The 25,922-nt window shown below is 39.5% G+C and overlaps 1 protein-coding gene across 2 annotated transcripts in view; it reads right to left on the bottom strand.

The window, feature by feature from the left end:
* The window catches only part of LOC128641966 (ras-related protein Rab-35), a 164,166-nt gene that overhangs the window by 117,448 nt on the left and 20,796 nt on the right, over window positions 1-25,922 (bottom strand). The window contains exon 2 of one of the 2 annotated variants that reach the window (XM_053694579.1): window positions 13,838-13,888. The exons of the other annotated variant lie outside the window; for it this stretch is intronic. Within the exon in view, the coding sequence (XP_053550554.1) occupies window positions 13,838-13,888 (51 nt within the window). The remainder of the gene's footprint in view (window positions 1-13,837; window positions 13,889-25,922) is intronic. 2 annotated transcript variants of the gene reach the window in all.

Here is a 25,922-nt window from a genome sequence, read left to right as displayed (position 1 = left end):
GGAGGTATTTGAAGCCTTTGGCTGTGGTGTCTTTGCCTACTCCTGGTGGCCATGTTCTGAATTCCCAAAAGTAATGAATGTAGCTGTGGACTCTTCCTGTTTAAGAAAAAAAACAGACACCCCTCAAGTGCATAGCGAGAAAGAATATTTATCAGACAACCCAGATACTTCCCAAGTGTCACCCCCCTCACCGAACATTTAAACACAACATGAAGATAGCCCTGTGACTATGAGGGCCATGGAAGCCCTCATAAATCAAGTCAAGTCCTGCATTAAGAGTGAATGCACAGACTTGAAAATAGATCTTAATGAATTGGGTTTTCGAGTTGAAGCACTAGAGGATGACAGAGGAGAATGGGCTAAAGAACTATCTGACATGTCTCATAACATAGAAACTCAACAGACACAGATCACGGACCTAGAAGATAAGGTAGACGACATGAAAAATAGAGCAAGAAGGAATAACCTCCGTATCCGCGGAGTGCCTGAGACGGTGAAAAGTGAAGACATCCAAGAGCATCTTCAGAATGTGTTTCAATCCTTAGCCATTGCTAACCAGTGCGTGATAAAGGTAATACCCCTAGAGAGAGCTCACCGGTCTCTACGACCTAAACCAAACGTCAACCAACCTCCCAGAGACATAGTCTGCTTTCAAAGCTACAGAGATAGAGAGAAAAACAGAATTTATGCTTACCTGATAAATTTCTCTCTCTTGTGATGCATCGAGTCCACAGATTCATCCATACTTGTGGGATATTCTCCTTCCCAACAGGAAGTGGCAGAGAGCACCCACAGCAGAGCTGTCTATATTGCTCCTCCCTTAGCTCCACCCCCAAGTCATTCGACCGAAGGCTAGGAAGAAAAAGGAGAAACTATAGGGTGCAGTGGTGACTGAAGTTTTTTTAAAGAAAAATATACTACCTGTCTTAAATAGACAGGGCGGGCCGTGGACTCAATACATCACAAGAGAAAGAAATTTATCAGGTAAGCATAAATTCTGTTTTCTCTTGTAAGATGTGTCGGGTCCACGGATTCATCCATACTTGTGGGATACCAATACCAAAGCTTTAGGACACGGATGAAGGGAGGGACAAGACAGGTACCTTAAACAGAAGGCACCACTGCTTGTAGAACCTTTCTCCCAAAAATAGCCCTCGAAGAAGCAAAAGTATCGAATTTGTAAAATTTGGAAAAAGTATGAAGCGAAGACCAAGTCGCCGCCTTACAAATCTATTCAACAGAAGCCTCATTTTTAAAAGCCCATGTGGAAGCCACTGCTCTAGTAGAATGAGCAGTAATTCTTTCAGGAGGCTGCTGGCCAGCAGTCTCATAAGCCAAACGGATGATGCTTTTGAACCAAAAGGAAAGAGAGGTAGCCGTAGCCTTTTGACCTTTCCGTTTACCAGAATAAACAACAAACAATGAAGATGTTTGACGGAAATCTTTAGTTGCTTGTAAGTAGAACTTTAAAGCACGAACCACATCAAGATTGTGCAACAGACGTTCCTTCTTTGATGAAGGATTAGGACACAGTGAAGGAACAACAATCTCCTGATTGATATTCCTATTAGAAACAACCTTAGGAAGAAACCCAGGTTTGGTACGCAAAACCACCTTATCTGCATGGAAAACAAGGTAAGGTGAATCACACTGTAAAGCAGATAACTCAGAAACTCTTCGAGCCGAAGAGATAGCTACTAAAAACAAAAACTTTCCAAGATAGAAGCTTAATATCTATGGAATGCATAGGTTCAAACGGAACCCCTTGAAGAACTTTAAGAACTAAGTTTAGGCTCCATGGCGGAGCAACAGGTTTAAATACAGGCTTGATCCTAACCAAGGCCTGACTAAAGGCTTGAACGTCTGGGACATCTGCCAGACGTTAGTGTAAAAGAATAGACAAAGCCGATATTTGTCCTTTAAAGGAACTAACTGATAATCCCTTCTCCAATCCTTCTTGGAGAAAGGACAATATTCTAGGAATCCTAATCTTACTCCATGAGTAACCCTTGGATTCACACCAATAAAAATATTTGCGCCAAATCTTATGATAGATCTTCCTGGTGACAGGCTTTCTAGCTTGAATCAGGGTATCAATGACCGACTCAGAGAAACCACGCTTTGATAGAATCAGGTGTTCAATCTCCAAGCAGTCAGACGCAGAGAAATTAGATTTGGATGCGTGAATGGACCTTGGATTAGAAGGTCCTGCCTCATTGGCAGAGTCCACGGTGGAACCGATGACATGTCCACTAGGTCTGCATACCAAGTCCTGCGTGGCCACGCAGGTGCTATTAGAATCACTGAAGCTCTCTCCTGCTTGATTCTGGCAACCAGACGTGGGAGGAGAGGAAACGGTGGAAATACATAGGCCAGATTGAAGGACCAGGGCACTGCTAGAGCATCTATCAGTACCGCCTGGGGATCCCAGGACCTGGACCCGTAACAAGGAAGTTTGGCATTCTGACGGGACGCCATCAGATCCAATTCTGGTGTGCCCCATAGCTGAGTCAGCTGGGAAAATACCTCCGGATGGAGCTCCCACTCCCCCGGATGAAAAGTCTAACGACTTAGGAAATCCGCCTCCCAGTTCTCTACTCCTGGGATATGGATTGCTGAGAGATGGCAAGAGTGATCCTCCGCCCATCGGATTATTTTGGTTACCTCCATCATCGCTAGAGAACTCCGTGTTCCTCCTTGATGATTGATATAAGCTACAGTCGTGATGTTGTCCGACTGAAATCTGATGAATTTGGCCGCAGCAAGCTGGGGCCACGCCTGAAGCGCATTGAATATCGCTCTCAGTTCTAGAATGTTTATCGGGAGGAGAGTTTCCTCCTGAGACCATAAGCCCTGTGCTTTCAGGGAGTTCCAGACTGCACCCCAGCCTAACAGGCTGGCATCTGTCGTTACTATGAGCCACTGTGGCCTGCGGAAACACATTCCCTGAGACAGGTGGTCCTGAGACAACCACCAGAGAAGAGAATCTCTGGTCTCCTGGTCCAGATGCAGTTGAGGAGATAAATCTGCATAATCCCCATTCCACTGTTTGAGCATGCATAGTTGCAGTGGTCTGAGGTGTAGGCAGGCAAAAGGGACTATGTCCATTGCCGCTACCATGAGTCCGATTACCTCCATGCACTGAGCCACTGATGGCCGAGGAATGGAATGAAGAGCTCGGCAAGTGGTTAAGAGTTTTGATTTTCTGACTTCCGTCAGAATTTTTTTCATTTCTACCGAGTCTATCAGAGTCCCTAGGAAGGAAACTCTTGTGAGAGGGAAGAGAGAACTCTTTTTTATGTTCACCTTCCACCCGTGAGATCTCAGAAAAGCCAACACGATGTCCGTGTGAGACTTGGCTAGTTGGAAAGTCGACGCCTGAATTAAGATGTTGTCTAGATAAAGCGCCACTGCTATGCCCCGCGGCCTTAGAACTGCCAAAAGGGACCCTAGCACCTTTGTGAAAATTCTGGGAGCCGTGGCCAACACGAAGGGAAGGGCCACAAACTGGTAATGCCTGTCCAGAAAGGCGAATCTGAGGAATTGATGATCTCTGTGAATAGGGATGTGTAGATACGCATCCTTTAAGTCCACGGTAGTCATATATTGACCTTCCTGGATCAGAGGTAGAATAGTCCGAATAGTCTCCATCTTGAATGATGGAACTTTGAGGAACTTGTTTAGAATTTTGAGATCCAAGATTGGTCTGAAAGTTCCCTCTTTTTTGGGAACCACAAACAGGTTTGAGTAAAACCCTAGCCCTTCTTCCGCTTTTGGAACTGGGCGGATCACTCCCATAGTATGTAGGTCTTCTACACAGCGTAAGAACGCCTCTCTCTTTGTCTGGTTTGCAGACAATTGAGAAGTGTGAAACCTCCCCCTTGGGGGAGAGTCTTTGAAGTCCAGAAGATATCCCTGGGACACAATTTCTAAAGCTCAGGAATCATGGACATCTCTTGCCCAAGCCTGAGCGAAGAGAGATAGTCTGCCCCCTACTAGATCCGGTCCCGGATCGGGGGCTACCCCTTCATGCTGTCTTAGAGGCAGCTGCAGGCTTCTTGGCCTGTTTGCCCTTGTTCCAAGCCTCGTTAGGTCTCCAGACTGACTTGGATTGGGCAAAATTCCCCTCTTGCTTTGCAGCAGGGGAAGCTGAAGCGGGACCACCCTTGAAATTCCGAAAGGAACAAAAATTATTTTGTTTGGTCCTCAATTTATTAGTCTTATCCTGAGGGAGAGCATGGCCTTTCCCTCCAGTGATGTCTGAAATAATCTCTTTCAGTTCAGGCCCGAATAGGGTCTTTCTTTTGAAAGGGATGTTCAAAAGTTTAGATTTTGATGATACATCAGCAGACCAGGACTTAAGCCATAACGCCCTGCGTGCTAAAATGGCAAAACCTGAATTCTTTGCCGCTAACTTAGCCAGTTGGAAAGCGACATTTGTAATGAAAGAATTAGCCAACTTAAGAGCCTTAATTCTATCCATAATATCCTCTAATGGAGTCTCCATCTGAAGAGCCTCTTCTAGAGCCTCGAACCAGAAGGCAGCTGCAGTAGTTACAGGAACAATGCACGCAATAGGTTGGAGAAGAAAACCTTGATTAACAAAAATTTTCTTCAGGAGACCCTCTCATTTTTTATCCATAGGATCTTTGAAAGCACAACTGTCTTCGATAGGTATAGTTGTACGCTTAGATAGTATAGAAATAGCTCCCTCCACCTTAGGAACCGTCTGCCACGAGTCCCGCATGGTGTCAGATATGGGAAACATTTTCTTAAAAACAGGAGGGGGAGCAAATGGAATACCTGGTTTATCCCTCTCCTTAGTAACAATATTCACAATCCTCTTAGGGACTGGAAAAACATCAGTGTAAACAGGAACCTCTAAGTATTTGTCCATTTTACACAATTTCTCTGGGACCACTATGGGGTCACAATCATCTAGAGTCGCTAATACCTCCCTGAGCAATAAGCGGAGGTGTTCAAGCTTAAATTTAAAGGCCGTCATGTCAGAATCTGTCTGAGGGAGTGTCTTTCCTGAATCAGAAATTTCTCTCTCAGATAACAAATCCCTTACCCCTACTTCAGAACATTGTGAGGGTATATCAGATACGGCTACTAAAGCGTCAGACTGCTCAGCTTTACTTAACCCAGAGCTGTCACGCTTTCCTTGTAAACCAGGCAGTTTAGAAAAAACCTCTGTGAGGGTTTTATTCATAACTGTGGCCATGTCTTGTAAAGTAAATGAATTTGACGCATTAGAGGTACTTTGCGTCACTTGTGCGGGCGTTACTGGTTGTGACACTTGGGGAGAGCTAGATGTCAAAAACTCATTTCCTTCTGTCTGAGAATCATCTATTGCTATATTTTTCATTGCTAAAATATGCTCTTTATAATTTATAGACATAACAGTGCAAGTGGGACACATTCTAAGAGGGGGTTCCACAATGGCTTCTAAACACATTAAACAAGGATTTTCCTTAGTGTCAGACATGTTAAACAGGCTAGTAATGAAACAAGCAAGCTTGGAAAACACTTTATTCAAAGTAAATAATACTTAGAAAAAAACGGTACTGTGCCTTTAAGTGAAAAAAAGCTGCACAAACTCTGCAAAACAGTGTAAAAAAGCAGTAAACTCAACGACATTTTTACAGTAGCATCATAAAGCCTTAGTAACTTTGCACAGCTATGCAAATAAACAATTAACCCCTTAACGTAAAAACCGGATTGACAAAACGTAAAAAAAACGGTAAAAAACGTTCAGCACCTTGCCACAGCTCTGCTGTGGCGCCTACCTGCCCTTTATGAACGATTTGTGGGGAAAAAACCTTCTTTACAGCCCTCAAACACAGCAGGACCCTCTGGAGAAGCAGTTGGATGTCTATGAGGAAAAGAAACTGCGCAATTGAGGCGCGAAAATAGGCTCCTCCCACCTCACTCGATGTCATGGGGCCTAAAAGAAACCCAACAGAGTGTTTCCTAAACTAGCCATGTGGGTTAATAACCCATAAACAAGCCACAAAGACCCCTTAAAGTCCCTCAAAAAAACGTTATTGCAATAATAAAAACGTTTTTTCTTATCAGTGTCACCAGTAACTAATGAGCCCTTTGTGCAAGCTGGGATTCTTACTAAGTCTCTGAATACAGCTTACCCTTCCCTCATGGGGATATTGCCAGCCTTTTCTAGAAATAACACAGTCTGTCTAGAAAAAATTAGACTGAACATACCTCATATGCAGTTTAGCCTGCAAACTGTTCCCCCAACTGAAGTTTTCCTGTACTCTTCAGCCCCAGTGAGAACAGCAGCTGATTTTAGTTACAAAATGCTAAAATCATCATCCTCCCTGCAGAAATATTCATCTCTTTTCTGCCAGAGAGTAAATAGTACACACCGGTACCATTTAAAATAACAAACCTTTGCTTGAGAAAATAAAAACTAAACATTTCTGTCACCACACTCACTTTGCCCTTCCTAGCAGTTAAAGGGACAGTCAAGTCCAAAAAAAACTTTCATGATTCAGACAGGGCATGCAATTTTAAACAACTTTCCAATTGACTTTTATCATTGAATTTGCTTTGTTCCCTTGGTGGTATTTTTGAAAAGCTAAACCTAGCTAGGCTCAAACTGATTTCTAACTGTTGAAAACCGCCCCTTAGCTCAGAGCATATTGAAAGTTTTTTACAGTTAGACAGTACTAGTTCATGTGTGTCATATAGATAACAGTGTGCTCACTCCCGTGGAGTTATTTAGGAGTCTGCACTGATTGACTAAACTGCATGTCTGTCAAAAGCACTGAGATAAGGAGGCAGTCTGCAGAGGCTTAGATACAAGGTAATCACAGAGGTAAAAAGTGTATTAATATAACAGTGTTGGTTATGCAAAACTGGGGAATGGGTAATAAAGGGAGTATCTATCTTTTTAAACAATAACAATTCTGGTGTATACTGTCCCTTTAAGCAGGCAGAGAGAATGACTTGGGGGTGGAGCTATATAGACAGCTCTGCTGTGGGTGCTCTCTCTGCCACTTCCTGTTGGGAAGGAGAATATCCCACAAGTATGGATGAATCCGTGGACTCGATACATCTTACAAGAGAAAATATATTAGCTAGCAAGGTCGCAACCTAACTTCTCCTACTTGAGCGCTAAAATTCAGATTTTCCAAGATCTCTCTGCAAGGACGCTTCAAATGAGAAGTGAGTATGCCTTCCTCACGACACATCTGCGATCCCTAAAAATCCCTTACAGATGGGGCTTTCCAATCTGCCTCAAAATTATCAAAAATGGGAAACGCTACAAATGCTCTAATCCAACCAATGCAGCTGACTTTTGCAACCAGCTGGGTCTCCCTCTCCCAGAAATACTGAATTCCTCCGCAACAAAAGAAAATCCTTTGCCACCTAGACCACAGAGAAGACTGTGGTCCGACACTGCAAGCAAAATAACCAAGAAGAAGCAATGTATTGACCCATCTAATCCTTTGGAAACTACTTGAATTAGAGCAACACTATCCGAGACCATCAGAGTTAGTGAGTATGGTTACCTTTAGCTAGAATTGGTGATAAAACCACTCATATAGACAACAGTGTTAATTTTGACGGCAAGTTTCAATTTAGTCTTAGTTTTAGTCTTTTGACTAAAATGCCATTTTAGTTTTAGTCATATTTTAGTCATCTGAATTGTTTTAGTTTTAGTCTAGTTTTAGTCGACTGAATCTCCAATACATTTTAGTCGACTAAATCTCCAGTAGATTTTAGTCAACTAAAATCTAAGGGGTTTAGTTAAAGTGTAATGCATTATTTAAGCATTTCTCTATCATTTGCAAACTGATTACATACTCCAGGAGTAAACATAACACCTGTTAATATTTATGGTATTAAGGTTTAAACATGCAATACAGACACCGATTTAGCCGTTGTGATATGTAACATCTTTATTAAACTTAAAATTAAATAAAACCAAGTTTCATAAACAAACAGAAGTGCAACTTTAAAATATAAAAAAATGTAAACTGTATTGGCTGTATTGAACATATTACCCAATATATTAAAAACTTTAACAGTTCTCTGTTAATAATTAAAACAAGTATTAAGAAACTCAACACAACAAAAAGTTTCTGCAGCTAGCACAGGCACAGCATAACTTAAACCCATACTTGTGGGTTATGCTTATTTCTATAGGAAGAATCAATTGATTGTTCACAGATTCAAAAATGTTTCGGCAACAATATTAGCACTGCTCTAGAACTTCCAAACTTATTATAAACTCCTGGAGTAAAGGTTTATTAACCTGTTTTCTTTTATGGTATTAAGGTTTGAACATGCAATACAGATTTAACAGATTTAACTGTTGTGGTATATAACATGTCTTTATCTTAAAATTTAATAAAATGAAGTTTCGTAAATTTTACAAAAGAGCAGTAATTGAATATGGATGGATTATAACAACTTGCATAAAATGTTTTTGTCAGCAAATTTTGATTTAGTTTTAGTCATAGTCTTTTGACTAAAATGTCATTTTGATTTAGTTTTAGTCATAGTCTTGACTAAAATGTCATTTTAGTTTTAGTCGTATTTTAGTCATTAGAATTTCTTTAGTTTTATAGTCATTTTAGTCTAGTTTTAGTCGACGAAATTAACACTGATAGACAACTATAACTACAACCTACCTTCTGTTTTCAGTTATAGACATTAGAGATATGCAATCCATTTACTGATCCACACCTAATGTTGTAGACTTTCTACTGTTTGTTCTTAAATTTACAATACTTAGACTCAACCTGTCAAACTGTTGTGAAAATTGTTGCATATCTGTATTCACTCAGCTCCAATTGTTCTCTTTGTTTTTCTTCAATAATATATAAAACTGTTTAGCTTAAATAATGTCCTTGACATTACTGTACCACACTTTAAGTCCTTATTTTGATTTGCATATTAGCTCATCTACCTATTTTAGTCCAAAACTGTTCAGATTCAGCATGTTCCGGTACTGTGAATAATGTTGCGATATGTTATACTGTTATTGAGGGCATGTTTTCTAATGTGTCATTAACCGTTTGCTTACCTGTTGGAGTGGGCTCCGTTGGGTCGTATTTCCCCCTATTGTTACACTTCTTTTCCTCTCCTTCTGCATTTACTGGTTGGGCTTTAGTCCGCCAAGTATCCCTCCTTTTTGTTCCCTTTCCCTTATTTTCCTACCTTACCCTACACTTCTTTTCTCCCGAACCTTCTTGTCCCCCCTGTTCTACTTTTTGGTAATTTATTTAATATTTGTAAGCACTTAATTCAAGTACAGAACACAGTCCAATTACAGCAATAGCAAATTGTCTTAGTATTACCCGATAACACCTCTCACATAGGACATTATCCAGGCATTCATGGCCCCTCTTCCCCCTGTCAGCTCTTTTAAAGTTGCTACGCAAAATGTAAAAGGCTTTTTTTTCTCAGCAAAAGCGCTCATAGCATTTCACGACTTCTACAAAAAGCAAGTAGACATCATCATGATTCAAGAAACACATTTTAGAAAAACAGATGAACCCGCTCTATCACCCCTCTACTACGATCAGCATTACCTGAAATCTGGCCCGACAAAACACAATGGGGTGAGCATCTCATTTAGGAAAGGAACATCTTTCAAACTTCTACAAAAATATCAAGACCAAAAGTGCAGAATATTGATCTTAGTGGGGCTTTATTATGGTAGGCCTTTCATTCTGGCCAATATACATGCTCCCATTCACCCTGCACCCTTCTTCTTTCGTAAAGTTACCAATCAACTAATTGACATCTCCAAAGGCCCTATATTATTATTAGGGGGAGACTTAAAATTTTCCCACTAATCCAGCCATAGACACATCCACGGGCAAATCCTATATCCGGAACAGCCAAATAAAAGCCAACTGGCAGGCAATTCGGACCTTACCCTTCTTTGACACGTGGAGAATAATGCCCCCTACTACCAAAGACTTTACATTTTTCTCCAACCCACAGCGCTCCTATACCCATTGGATTATATCTTCTGTGACCAAAGCATGTTGACCACCCTCAGATTCCAGACTGCACCCCACTGCATGGTCCGACCATAGCATGGTCAGCTCCACTTTTAAATGGTCCTCAAAACCTCAACACCAACAGCTTTGGAAACTTAATGACCAAATCTTCTCCGATCCTTTGATGACCACTGATATAGTAGAAAAAAAAACCAAGTCTTTTAGTTTCAACGACCCTGTAGCAACCTCAACAACTAATAATTGGGAAGCATGCAAATGCTAAATTAGAGGTGTGATAATGAGTCACACACATAAGCAACGCAAACAGAGAGCGGCACTCTACTCAACACTAACTTCAGACTTTCACAACAGTGAAAGAGCGTTAAAACGAAACCCCAAATCTCCACAACTCTTGCTACAGTCGCAACAAGCTAGGGAAGCCCTCAACCATTACCTGATTAAAAATGCTTACCTCCGCGCACTCACAACAAAATAAAAAAATTTCATTGAAAGTAATAAAGAGAGGCGTCTTTTGGCCAGATCCCTCAAAAAGAAAAGCTTTAAGTCCTTTATTACTGAAATAGTGGATTCCTCTGGATTCTCGCATACTACCAATACAAGCTTAGTTAATCAATTTGCGGAATACTACTCCTCCATATATAATCTCCCAACTTTAAACCCTAACCATAAACTAACCATAACTAAAGATTAATTAATAAATACCTTTTGCAGACTCAACGCCCCTCTTTATCCAAGGAGAGCTTCGAGTACTTAGACCCGCAGTTCACCTTACAAGAACTCCTTATAGCCATCGAAGATCTTCCTCAGGGAAAAGACCTGGGGCCCAGATGGGTTCACTCCCAAATTCTACCACTTGTTCAAATCCCAGCTAAGTCCTCAACTCCTTAAAATGTATAATTCCATTGACATTACATGCAACTTGCTGCAGTCTTTGTTAGAGGCCACAATTTCTATCATTCCAAAACCAGGGAAGTCGGCGGAACAGGTCACCAATTACCGGCCCATATCTTTAATTACTATTGACATTAAGCTATACACAAAATTATTAGCAACAAGAATAAATAGAATACTCCCCACTCTTATTCACATCCCTGCTAGGGAAGCCAAAGATAATACTATCCGTGTATTACAAACCATGTTCTCTGCTGAGTCCTCTAACAAAAACCCTAATCCTATTATCCACATATGCTGAAAAAGCCTTCAACAGGGTGGACTGGGATTTCCTCTGGGCCACACTGTTGAAGTTTGGCTTCTTGGTCGCATTAATTGCCAGATTAAAAGCATTATATCATAATCCTAATGCCCGAATTAATGCTAACAACACACTATCCCAACAGATTCACATTAAACCATTGTACGCGTCAAGGATGCCCCCTTTGTCCCCTGATTGCTCTGGTGGTGGAAGCACTGGCATCTAGAATTAGAAACAATACTAAAACACAGGGTATCTGTCACGCCGTGCCACTCTAGCCGTTGCTAGGTGCGCGGCGTCTCCTTCCCTGCTCGTTGCCAGGGGCAGTGTCGGCTCAGGATGCGTGCAGTGCTGACGTCATCACCACACGCTCCTGATGCTGGTCGGAGCTCAGTGGCGCGAATCCTGCGCCTATTTAAATGATTCCCTAACGATCTGTCACTGCCCAAGTATAGATGTTACTTTGTGTGCTCCTGGGTGTGACAGATCATTCTTTCTTACTGCCTATTGATCTCTGTTGCTGAACCTGCCTGTCTGATTACGCTACCTGCCTTAACCCTTAAATCTGCTGAATTGATTACTGTTGCTGAACCTGCCTGTCTGTCTACTCTACCTGCCTTAACCCTTCAACTGCTGGACTGCTTTGCTGTTGCCAAACCCTGCCTGAATGACCATTCTAGTGGTTTATCCTTGGACTGCTTTGCTGTTGCCAGACCTTGCCTGCCTGACCATTCTAGCGGTTCATCCTTGGACTGCTCTGCTGTTGCCACTGGGGACTGTCCTGCCTGTGGTGAGTGCTGCCTTCCTCATCTCACTAACTTTCTCTGCTCTGGGATATTCCCTATCATTCCGGCTCGATGCCGGGATAACAAGACTACTGACCGAGTTTGGTCTGATAGAGGAGTATCCCACAAGCGTTACAGTATCTCCTTTGGAGAGGCACAACAAAAATGCCTACTTTATGCAGATGACATATTTACAATTCACTCCCCGATCACCTCACTACCTACCCTTCTCGCAGAGCAAGATGATTACAAACAGGTTTCAAACTTTTCTATTAACATGGGGAAATCAATGTTAATGCCCTTAAATATCTCAGAGAAAGAATCCCGATTTATCTCAACGTATACCAATTTCCAAATTACAAATAAGATACGCTACCTGGGAATTGATATCTCCTCCAGTCAACCAGATCTTTTTTACCTCAATTATACTCCCCTTCAGAGGGAGTCTCGGTCTACCCTTGAGACATGGCACAACCGAGGCCATCTCTCCTAGATGGGGCGTGTTAACGCCATAAAAATGAATCTTCTCTCTAAATTCCTGTACCTGTTTCAAGTCCTCCCTTTAGGCCATCCCCTTCAATATTTAACGAAACACAAAAAACTATTTTAAACATTCATATGGGCACAAAAAAGAACCAGAGTTGCCAAAAATACGCTATACCTTAGTAGAGAACACGGAAGTTTGGGTGTCCCAAACCTTTTAGATTATTATAAATCGGCACATATAGCGGGCATAACTGCGTGGAAACATTCCCAGCCAAACAAACCCTGGGTTTAACTGGAATTCTTCCTGATAGGAGGACATAACCTAGGAGATATGTAATGGATCCAACCCAAAGCCAGATCTTCAGAAGTTAACACAAATTACTACGTTGCAGCTACATTACGAGTATGGGATAGGGTCTTAGCCCATGCTAAGTCAATATCCAATCAGCCATCTCCCCGTTACCCCTCTCCTCAATAACCTGAGTTTATTAAAACCACATACGATACACACACCAAACGTCGCAGGTTTACCCACAAACATCCTAGTACACATGGTGCTAGACAAAGGCATAATCCAAAGGCATAATAATAATTAGAGCTTTCCCAATTATTTGGATCTCCATTCCATCTCTGGTTTCCCTATCTGCAAGTGAGACATGCCATATCCACTAGCTCCTATAAGCACGACCTTACTAGGCCACTTACTCCCCTTGAAACCTTGTGTAAAACCCCATCAATATGCAGGTCTCATAGCTCCATAATATATAAGATACTAAGAGGTTCCTTTCCTGCCAAAAAAACGTCCTATATGCCTAGAGATCAATCTGACAGACACCCAAAGGAGCCACATTTGTAACGAGATAAAAAAAATCATCCATATCACTGGTAATAGCAAAAATTAATTACAAACTGCTCTCCAAGTGGCACTTAACCCCACACCGTCTTCATAGTATCTTTCCAAATTCCTCCTCCTTGTGCTGGAGACACTGGCGGCACAGGCTCACTATCCCACACCTTAAGAGTAGGAGAAGTGGGAGGGATATTTCAATGTTCTGTTTGCGGTGTCTGCCTTCTCCTGGTGGCAGGTGAAGTATTTCCCATAGGTTATGAATTTGTTCATGGACCCTCACTGCCATTAGAAGAAAAGTTAGATTATAGAGACAAAAAAGACATATAGACAGAAAGAGAGCTAGAAGAAAGGAACCAGAACCATGAGGAACAGAGGCAGAACCAGTGAAGAACAGAGGGAGAACCAGAGGGAGAAACAGAGAGGAACACAAGAAGAAACAGTGGGAGAAACAGTAAGGAACAGAGGGAAAGAGAGAACTCAGCATAAGGACGACACAAAGCAAGCACTGCGTCATACATACCAGAGAACGAGTTATCAGCGAATCTCAGCAACAGACTGCTTTTCCCAACACCTAGAGGAGGAGATGTTGGTGAGAGAAGGCAGCATTGCAAGGGTTAATTGGTACGAGATGAAGCTGCATCATGAGAGCACACCAGACTATGTGAAGATAATCTTTATATCTAATGGTAAATTATCAAATACAGCTGTGCTACCTATTTGGCAGCCTAATGAGTGCAGTATCTGGCTAATCTTTTTATCTAACACGTAAGGGTAAGCGTGAGAAGGCTGCGCTCAGAGAACACACCATAACCCACAAGGTATCCCACAATTTAATTACAACATGAGATACGTAATGTAGTGTTATAACTAAAACCTTGCTGTATATTACCTTTCACCCTGTGGGTTGTTCTGCAAACAGTGAATCATTCCAATCCATTAGAAATGTTCCCGAAAAACACCACATGTATAACTAATAACTCAAACACACATACACACTGTTATATTATCTGAGACACATGAGTATTATACTGTGATACTGAGTAACACACGTGTATAACTAATAACTCACATACACACTGTCATATCATCTGAGACACATGAGTATTATACTGTGATACTGAGTAACACACGTGTATAACTAATAACTCACATACACACTGTTATATCAACTGATACACATGAGTATTATACTGTGATACTGAGTAACACACCTGTATAACTAATAACTCACATACACACTGTTATATTATCTGATACACATGAGTATTATACTGTGATACTGAGTAACACACGTGTATAACTAATAACTCACATACACACTGTCATATCATCTGAGACACATGAGTATTATACTGTGATACTGAGTAACACACGTGTATAACTAATAACTCCCATACACACCGTTATATCAACTGATACACATGAGTATTATACTGTGATACTGAGTAAAACACGTGTATAACTAATAACTCACATATACACACTGTTATATCAACTGATACACATAAGTATTATACTGTGATACTGAGTAACACACGTGTATAACTAATAACTCACATACACACTGTCATATCATCTGATACACGAGTATTATACTGTGATACTGAGTAACACACGTGTATAACTAATAACTCACATACACACTGTCATATCATCTGATACACATGAGTATTATACTGTGATACTGAGTAACACACGTGTATAACTAATAACTCACATACACACTGTCATATCATCTGATACACATGAGTATTATACTGTGATACTGAGTAAAACACGTGTATAACTAATAACTCACATATACACAGTCATATCATCTAATACACATGAGTATTATACTGTGATACTGAGTAACACGTGTATAACTAATAACTCACACATACACACTGTTATATCATCTGATACACATGAGTATTATACTGTGATACTGAGTAACACACGTGTATAATTAATAACTCACATATACACACTGTCATATCATCTGATACACATGAGTATTATACTGTAATACTGAGTAACACACATGTATAACTAATAACTCACATATACACACTGTCATATCATCTGAGACACATGAGTATTATACTGTGATACTGAGTAACACGTGTATAACTAATAACTCACACATACACACTGTTATATCATCTGATACACATGAGTATTATACTGTGATACTGAGTAACACACGTGTATAACTAATAACTCACATACATACTGTCATATCATCTGATACACATGAGTATTATACTGTGATACTGAGTAACACACGTGTATAACTAATAACTCACATATACACACTGTCATATCATCTGATACACATGAGTATTATACTGTGATACTGAGTAACACACGTGTATAACTAATAACTCACATATACACACTGTCATATCATCTGATACACATGAGTATTATACTGTGATACTGAGTAACACACGTGTATAACTAATAACTCACATACACACTGTCATATCATCTGAGACACATGAGTATTATACTGTGATACTGAGTAACACACGTGTATAACTAATAACTCACATACACACTGTCATATCATCTGAGACACATGAGTATTATACTGTGATACTGAGTAACACACGTGTATAAATAATAACTCACATACACACTGTCATATCATCTGATACACATGAGTATTATACTGTGATACTGAGTAACATACGTGTATAACTAATAACTCACATACACACTGTCATATCATCTGAGACACATGAGTATTATACTGTGATACTGAGTAACACACGTGTATAACTAATAACTCACATACACACTGTCATATCATCTGAGACACATGAGTATTATACTGTGATACTGAGTAACACACGTGTATAACTAATAACTCACATACACACTGTTATATTATCTGAGACACATGAGTATTATACTCTGATACTGAGTAACACACGTGTATAACTAATAACTCACATACACACTGTCATATCTTCTGATACACATGAGTATTATACTGTGATACTGAGTAACACGTGTATAACTAATAACTCACACATACACACTGTTATATCATCTGATACACATGAGTATTATACTGTAATACTGAGTAACACACGTGTATAACTAATAACTCACATACACACTGTCATATCATCTGAGACACATGAGTATTATACTGTGATACTGAGTAACACACGTGTATAACTAATAACTCACATACACACTGTCATATCATCTGAGACACATGAGTATTATACTGTGATACTGAGTAACACACGTGTATAACTAATAACTCACATACACACTGTTATATTATCTGAGACACATGAGTATTATACTCTGATACTGAGTAACACACGTGTATAACTAATAACTCACATACACACTGTCATATCTTCTGATACACATGAGTATTATACTGTGATACTGAGTAACACGTGTATAACTAATAACTCACACATACACACTGTTATATCATCTGATACACATGAGTATTATACTGTAATACTGAGTAACACACGTGTATAACTAATAACTCACACATACACACTGTTATATCATCTGATACACATGAGTATTATACTGTGATACTGAGTAACACACGTGTATAAATAACTCACATATACACACTTTTATATCATCTGATACACATGAGTATTATACTGTGATACTGAGTAACACACGTGTATAACTAATAACTCACATATACACACTTTTATATCATCTGATACACATGAGTATTATACTGTGATACTGAGTAACACACGTGTATAACTAATAACTCACATACATACTGTCATATCATCTGATACACATGAGTATTATACTGTGATACTGAGTAACAGACGTGTATAACTAATAACTCAAATATACACACTGTCATATCATCTGATAAACATGAGTATTATACTGTAATACTGAGTAACACACGTGTATAACTAATAACTCACATATACACACTGTCATATCATCTGATACACGAGTATTATACTGTAATACTGAGTAACACACGTGTATAACTAATAACTCACATATACACACTGTCATATCATCTGATACACATGTGTATTATACTGTAATACTGAGTAACACACGTGTATAACTAATAACTCACATACACACTGTCATATCATCTGATACACATTACTATTATACTGTAATACTGAGTAACACACGTGTATAACTAATAACTCACATACACACTGTCATATCATCTGATACACATGAGTATTATACAGTGATACTGAGTAACACACGTGTATAACTAATAACTCACACATACACACTGTTATATCATCTGATACACCTGACTATTATACTGTAATACTGAGTAACACACGTGTATAACTAATAACTCACATACACACTGTCATATCATCTGATACACATGAGTATTATACAGTGATACTGAGTAACACACGTGTATAACTAATAACTCACACATACACACTGTCATATCATCTGATACACATGAGTATTATACAGTGATACTGAGTAACACACGTGTATAACTAATAACTCACACATACACACAGTTATATCATCTGATACACATGAGTATTATACTGTAATACTGAGTAACACACGTGTATAACTAATAACTCACATACACACTGTCATATCATCTGATACACATTACTATTATACTGTAATACTGAGTAACACACGTGTATAACTAATAACTCACATACACACTGTCATATCATCTGATACACATGAGTATTATACAGTGATACTGAGTAACACACGTGTATAACTAATAACTCACACATACACACAGTTATATCATCTGATACACATGAGTATTATACTGTAATACTGAGTAACACACGTGTATAACTAATAACTCACACATACACACTGTTATATCATCTGATACACATGAGTATTATACTGTGATACTGAGTAACACACGTGTATAACTAATAACTCACATATACACATTGTCATATCATCTGATACACATGAGTATTATACTGTGATACTGAGTAACACACGTGTATAACTAATAACTCACATATACACATTGTCATATCATCTGATACACATGAGTATTATACTGTAATACTGAGTAACACACGTGTATAACTAATAACTCACACATACACACTGTTATATCATCTGATACACATGAGTATTATACTGTAATACTGAGTAACACACGTGTATAACTAATAACTCACACATACACACTGTTATATCATCTGATACACATGAGTATTATACTGTGATACTGAGTAACTCACATGTATAACTAATAACTCGCATATACACACTGTTATATCATCTGATACACATGAGTATTATACTGGGATACTGAGTAACACACGTGTATAACTAATAACTCACATACACACTGTCATATCATCTGATACACAAGTATTATACTGTGATACTGAGTAACACACGTGTATAACTAATAACTCACATACACACTGTCATATCATCTGATACACAAGTATTATACTGTGATACTGAGTAACACACGTGTATAACTAATAACTCACATACATACTGTCATATCATCTGATACACATGAGTATTATACTGTGATACTGAGTAACACGTGTATAACTAATAACTCACATATACACACTGTCATATCATCTGATACACATGTGTATTATACTGTAATACTGAGTAACACACGTGTATAACTAATAACACATACACACTGTCATATCATCTGATACACGAGTATTATACTGTGATACTGAGTAACACACCTGTATAACTAATAACTCACATATACACTGTCATATCATCTGATACACATGAGTATTATACTGTGATACTGAGTAACACGTGTATAACTAATAACTCACATACACACTGTCATATCATCTGATACACATGAGTATTATACTGTGATACTGAGTAATACATGTGTATAACTAATAACTCACATACACACTGTCATATCATCTGATACACATGAGTATTATACTGTGATACTGAGTAACACACGTGTATAACTAATAACTCACATACATACTGTTATATCATCTGATACACGAGTATTATACTGTAATACTGAGTAACACACGTATATAACTAATAACTCACATATACACACTGTTATATCATCTGATACACATGAGTATTATACTGTAATACTGAGTAACACACGTGTATAACTAATAACTCACATACACACTGTCATATCATCTGATACACATGAGTATTATACTGTGATACTGAGTAACACACATGTATAACTAATAACTCACATATACACACTGGCATATCATCTGATACACATTAATATTATACTGTGATAAATAGACTTTCAGAGATTGAAACTAGAATTTCCGATATAGACGACCTACAATTTAGCCAGCAATCCTCGCTAAACTCGCAAAGCCAAACTAATACAGACCCTACAAATGCAAATAGATGACTTGGAAGATAGGTCTCGTAGAAACAATTTAAGATTTATAGGAGTTCCAGAATCTGAGGAATTTGTTGATATTATAGAATTTGTTTCCATAACACTACCCAAGGCACTGGGGGTTCCTCCAGATCAGCTCCCAATATCTATTGAAAAAGCTCATAGAATAGGACCCGCCAAGCTAAAGGAAGGCTCTATGACTTTAAAAAGATCAATTATAGCAAGAGGTTTGAATTTCCAAGATAGATGTAAGATTTTAACCTTATATCGTAAGCAAATCCCTTTTGAATTCAATAATAAACGTATCCTGATTTTTAAGGATTTCTCTGCAGAAACCTTGAATAAAAGAAGGGAAATCTCCCCTCTATGTACACAAATAATAGATATGGGAATAAAAGCAACTGATCTATCCGGCTAAATTGAAAAAATTTTATAATTCTAAGACAATACTAATAGATAATTCAAAAGATGCTTTACATTTTATTAAAAATGCAAAAATACAACAAGGTGCTGAATAATAAGATCGGTTATATATTTGAGGTTAACAGGCTGTCATTTTTTAGTTGTTTTTTTTTTTTCTCGTCTCCCCCGCGATTTGCACTTCTCTTCCTCTTTTTATGTATTATCTATGACTAAGGGTAAATAGAAAATAAAGTATAAAATTCTTTCATGGAACGTCGGGGCATATCTTCTCCAATTAAAAGGAAAAGAATAATACAAAATCTTAATATTCCCCTGATATTGCTCTTATACAGGAGACACATTTCAACCAGCTGGAAGCAGATAAATTAAAGATGGGATGGATAAGTGAGGTGATAGCAGTGCCAGCAATAGGAAGGAAAAGGGGAGTGGCATGTGTATTTAATAAAGACGCAGAGTATGAGATAAAATCTCAGCTGATAGATAAAGAAGGCAGATTTCTAATTATTATCTTTGCAGGGGCTTAAAGGGACACTAAACCCAAAAATTTTCTTTTGTGATTCAGAAAGAGAATTCAATTTTAAACAACTTTACAATTTACTTCTATTATCTAATATGCTTTATTTTTTAGATATCCTTTGTTAAAGAAATAGCAATGCACATGGGTGAGCCAATAACACGAGGCATCTATGTGCAGGCACCAATCAGCAGCTACTGAGCCTATCTAGATATGCTATTCAGCAAAGAATATCAAGAGAATGAAGCAAAATAGATAATAGAAGTAAATTAGAAAGTTGTTTAAAATGGCATGCTCTATCTAAATCACGAAAGAAAAAATGTGGGTTTAATGTCCCTTTAAGCTCACTATTTGTAATATATACTGTATATGCTCCCAATGAACATTGCCCAGTTTTTTTGAATGATCTATACACCAAATTTATAGATTCACAGATTATAGTCGGAGGTGATTTTAATAGCATATTTAATCAATTTCTTGACCGTCTCAAAGTATCTCAGGCCAATAGATATAAAAGGGAAGCTAAATGTATATATAACTTTGCTAAAAATCTTAAATTAAAAGATGTCTGGAGACTCCAACACCCGGATGAAAAGCTTACACATGTGAGTCTAAAACATATAAAAACTTTTCGAGAATTGACATGTTCTTGATCAGTGAATCTCTCCTTGGTGCTGAGGTCTCAACAGACATTGCTAATATTTTGATATCAGATCATGCAATTATTTCCTTATCCATCAGTCAAATAAATATCAATCAGGGAAGAAAAACAGGTTTTTACTTTCCTCCATATCTCCTTTCAAATATTAAATTTAGAAATTGGATGCAAGCTAAATGGAGGGAATTCCTCCACTATAATAAAAGGGGAAAAGGGAAACCCAATTAGCTAATCAATTAAAAAATATTCAAGATACTTAGAAAATTCTAATAATGCAATTTGGACAGACTATCAAAAAGGAAAGTTAGAAAGAGAAACCTTCTCAAATCAGCAACTAATTCAAAGTAATATTAATAACAATGCTAAATTTAATAGATTCTCTCCAAAGGTGGCCAAATCACTAGTCAATTTAGTAAAACGTAGAAAGAAAAATAACTATATTGGGGCTGTCAAAGTTAAGGGGGAAAAATATACATCTCCTAAAGATATAGTATCTCAGTTCCATGCCTTTTTTCAAACAATATATTCGGCCAATAAGCCTGACTTAGAGGAAAAACATAATTTATGCTTACCTGATAAATTTATTTCTCTTGTAGTGTATCCAGTCCACGGATCATCCATTACTTATGGGATATTAACTCCTCCCCAACAGGAAGTGCAAGAGGATTCACCCAGCAGAGCTGCTATATAGCTCCTCCCCTAACTGCCATTACCAGTCATTCGACCGAAAACATGCAGAGAAAGGAAAACCATAGGGTACAGTGGTGACTGAAGTTTAATGGAAAAATTACCTGCCTTAAAGTGACAGGGCGGGCCGTGGACTGGATACACTACAAGAGAAATAAATTTATCAGGTAAGCATAAATTATGTTTTCTCTTGTTAAGTGTATCCAGTCCACGGATCATCCATTACTTATGGGATACCAATACCAAAGCTAAAGTACACGGATGACGGGAGGGACAGGCAGGCTCTTTATACGGAAGGAACCACTGCCTGAAGAACCTTTCTCCCAAAAACAGCCTCCGAAGAAGCAAAAGTGTCAAATTTGTAAAATTTGGAAAAAGTATGAAGAGAAGACCAAGTTGCAGCCTTGCAAATCTGTTCAACAGAAGCCTCATTCTTAAAGGCCCAAGTGGAAGCCACAGCTCTAGTAGAATGTGCTGTAATTCTTTCAGGAGGCTGCTGTCCAGCAGTCTCATAGGCTAACCGTATTATGCTACGAAGACAAAAGGAGAGAGAGGTAGCCGAAGCTTTTTGACCTCTCCTCTGACCAGAATAAACGACAAACAGGGAAGACGTTTGTCGAAAATCCTTAGTTGCCTGTAGATAAAATTTCAGGGCACGGACTACATCTAGATTGTGTAGCAGACGTTCCTTTTTCGAAGAAGGATTAGGACACAAAGATGTAACCACAATCTCTTGATTGATATTCCTGTTAGTGACCACCTTAGGTAGGAACCCAGGTTTAGTACGCAGAACTACCTTGTCTGAATGAAAAATCAGATAAGGAGAATCACAATGTAAGGCAGATAACTCAGAGACTCTTCGAGCCGAGGAAATCGCCATTAAAAACAGAACTTTCCAAGATAACAACTTGATATCAATGGAATGAAGAGGTTCAAACGGAACCCCCTGTAAAACATTAAGAACTAAGTTCAAACTCCATGGTGGAGCAACAGTTTTAAACACAGGCTTGATCCTAGCTAAAGCCTGACAAAAAGCTTGAACGTCCGGAACTTCTGACAGACGTTTGTGTAAAAGAATGGACAGAGCTGAAATCTGTCCCTTTAAGGAACTAGCGGATAAACCCTTTTCTAAACCTTCATGTAGAAAAGACAATATCCTCGGAATCCTAACCTTACTCCATGAGTAACTCTTGGATTCGCACCAATATAAGTATTTGCGCCATATCTTATGGTAAATCTTTCTGGTAACAGGCTTCCTAGCCTGTATTAAGGTATTAATAACTGACTCAGAAAAACCACGTTTTGATAAAATCAAGCGTTCAATTTCCAAGCAGTCAGCTTCAGAGAAATTAGATTTTGATGTTTGAAGGGACCCTGGATCAGAAGGTCCTGTTTCAGAGGTAGCGACCAAGGTGGACAGGATGACATGTCCACTAGATCTGCATACCAAGTCCTGCGTGGCCATGCAGGCGTTATTAGAATCACTGATGCTCTCTCCTGTTTGATTCTGGCAATCAATCGAGGAAGCATCGGGAAGGGTGGAAACACATAAGCCATCCCGAAGGTCCAAGGTGCTGTCAAAGCATCTATCAGAACCGCTCCCGGATCCCTGGATCTGGACCCGTAACGAGGAAGCTTGGCGTTCTGTCGAGACGCCATGAGATCTATCTCTGGTTTGCCCCAACGTCGAAGTATTTGGGCAAAGACCTCCGGATGAAGTTCCCACTCCCCCGGATGAAAAGTCTGACGACTTAAGAAATCCGCCTCCCAGTTCTCCACTCCCGGGATGTGGATTGCTGACAGGTGGCAAGAGTGAGACTCTGCCCAGCGAATTATCTTTGATACTTCCATCATTGCTAGGGAGCTTCTTGTCCCTCCCTGATGGTTGATGTAAGCTACAGTCGTGATGTTGTCCGACTGAAACCTGATGAACCCCCGAGTTGTTAACTGGGGCCAAGCCAGAAGGGCATTGAGAACTGCTCTCAATTCCAGAATGTTTATTGGTAGGAGACTCTCCTCCTGATTCCATTGTCCCTGAGCCTTCAGAGAATTCCAGACAGCGCCCCAACCTAGTAGGCTGGCGTCTGTTGTTACAATTGTCCAGTCCGGCCTGCTGAATGGCATCCCCCTGGACAGATGTGGCCGAGAAAGCCACCATAGAAGAGAATTTCTGGTCTCTTGATCCAGATTCAGAGTAGGGGACAAGTCTGAGTAATCCCCATTCCACTGACTTAGCATGCACAATTGCAGCGGTCTGAGATGTAGACGTGCAAAGGGTACTATGTCCATTGCTGCTACCATTAAGCCGATCACCTCCATGCATTGAGCTACTGCCGGGTGTTGAATGGAATGAAGGACACGGCATGCATTTTGAAGCTTTGTTAACCTGTCTTCTGTCAGGTAAATCTTCATTTCTACAGAATCTATAAGAGTCCCCAAGAAGGGAACTCTTGTGAGTGGAAAGAGAGAACTCTTCTTTTCGTTCACCTTCCATCCATGCGACCTTAGAAATGCCAGTACTAACTCTGTATGAGACTTGGCAGTTTGAAAGCTTGAAGCTTGTATCAGAATGTTGTCTAGGTACGGAGCTACCGCAATTCCTCGCGGTCTTAGTACCGCCAGAAGAGCACACAGAACCTTTGTGAAGATTCTCGGAGCCGTAGCCAATCCGAATGGAAGAGCTACAAACTGGTAATGCCTGTCTAGAAAGGCAAACCTTAGATACCGGTAATGATCTTTGTGAATCGGTATGTGAAGGTAAGCATCCTTTAAATCCACTGTGGTCATGTACTGACCCTTTTGGATCATGGGTAAAATTGTCCGAATAGTTTCCATTTTGAACGATGGAACTCTTAGGAATTTGTTTAGGATCTTTAAATCCAAGATTGGCCTGAAAGTTCCCTCTTTTTTGGGAACCACAAACAGATTTGAGTAAAACCCTTGTCCTTGTTCCGACCGCGGAACCGGATGGATCACTCCCATTAATAAAAGATCTTGTACGCAGCGTAGAAACGCCTCTTTCTTTATTTGGTTTGTTGACAACCTTGACAGATGAAATCTCCCTCTTGGGGGAGAGAATTTGAAGTCTAGAAGGTATTCCTGAGATATGATCTCTAACGCCCAGGGATCCTGGACATCTCTTGCCCAAGCCTGGGCGAAGAGAGAAAGTCTGCCCCCCACTAGATCCGTTCCCGGATCGGGGGCCCTCGATTCATGCTGTCTTAGGGGCAGCAGCAGGTTTCCTGGCCTGCTTGCCCTTGTTCCAGGACTGGTTAGGTCTCCAGCCTTGTCTGTAGCGAGCAACAGCTCCTTCCTGTTTTGGTGCAGAGGAAGTTGATGCTGCTCCTGCTTTGAAATTACGAAAGGAACGAAAATTAGACTGTCTAGCCTTAGGTTTGGCTCTGTCTTGAGGCAGGGCATGGCCTTTACCTCCTATAATGTCAGCGATAATTTCTTTCAACCCGGGCCCGAATAAGGTCTGCCCTTTGAAAGGTATATTAAGCAATTTAGATTTAGAAGTAACGTCAGCTGACCAGGATTTTAGCCACAGTGCTCTGCGTGCCTGAATGGCGAATCCGGAATTCTTAGCCGTAAGTTTAGTTAAATGTACTACGGCATCTGAAATAAATGAGTTAGCTAACTTAAGGGCTTTAAGCTTGTGTGTAATCTCATCTAATGGAGCTGATTCAAGTGTCTCTTCCAGAGACTCAAACCAAAATGCTGCTGCAGCCGTGACAGGCGCAATGCATGCAAGAGGTTGCAATATAAAACCTTGTTGAACAAACATTTTCTTAAGGTAACCCTCTAACTTTTTATCCATTGGATCTGAAAAGGCACAGCTATCCTCCACCGGGATAGTGGTACGCTTAGCTAAAGTAGAAACTGCTCCCTCCACCTTAGGGACCGTTTGCCATAAGTCCCGTGTGGTGGCGTCTATTGGAAACATTTTTCTAAATATCGGAGGG

This window comes from Bombina bombina, chromosome 11 (assembly GCF_027579735.1).
Source record: "Bombina bombina isolate aBomBom1 chromosome 11, aBomBom1.pri, whole genome shotgun sequence".
NCBI lineage: Eukaryota > Metazoa > Chordata > Amphibia > Anura > Bombinatoridae > Bombina > Bombina bombina.
The sequence above is the reverse complement of the archived record's forward strand: the minus strand, read 5'-3'. Positions and strand labels throughout refer to the sequence as shown.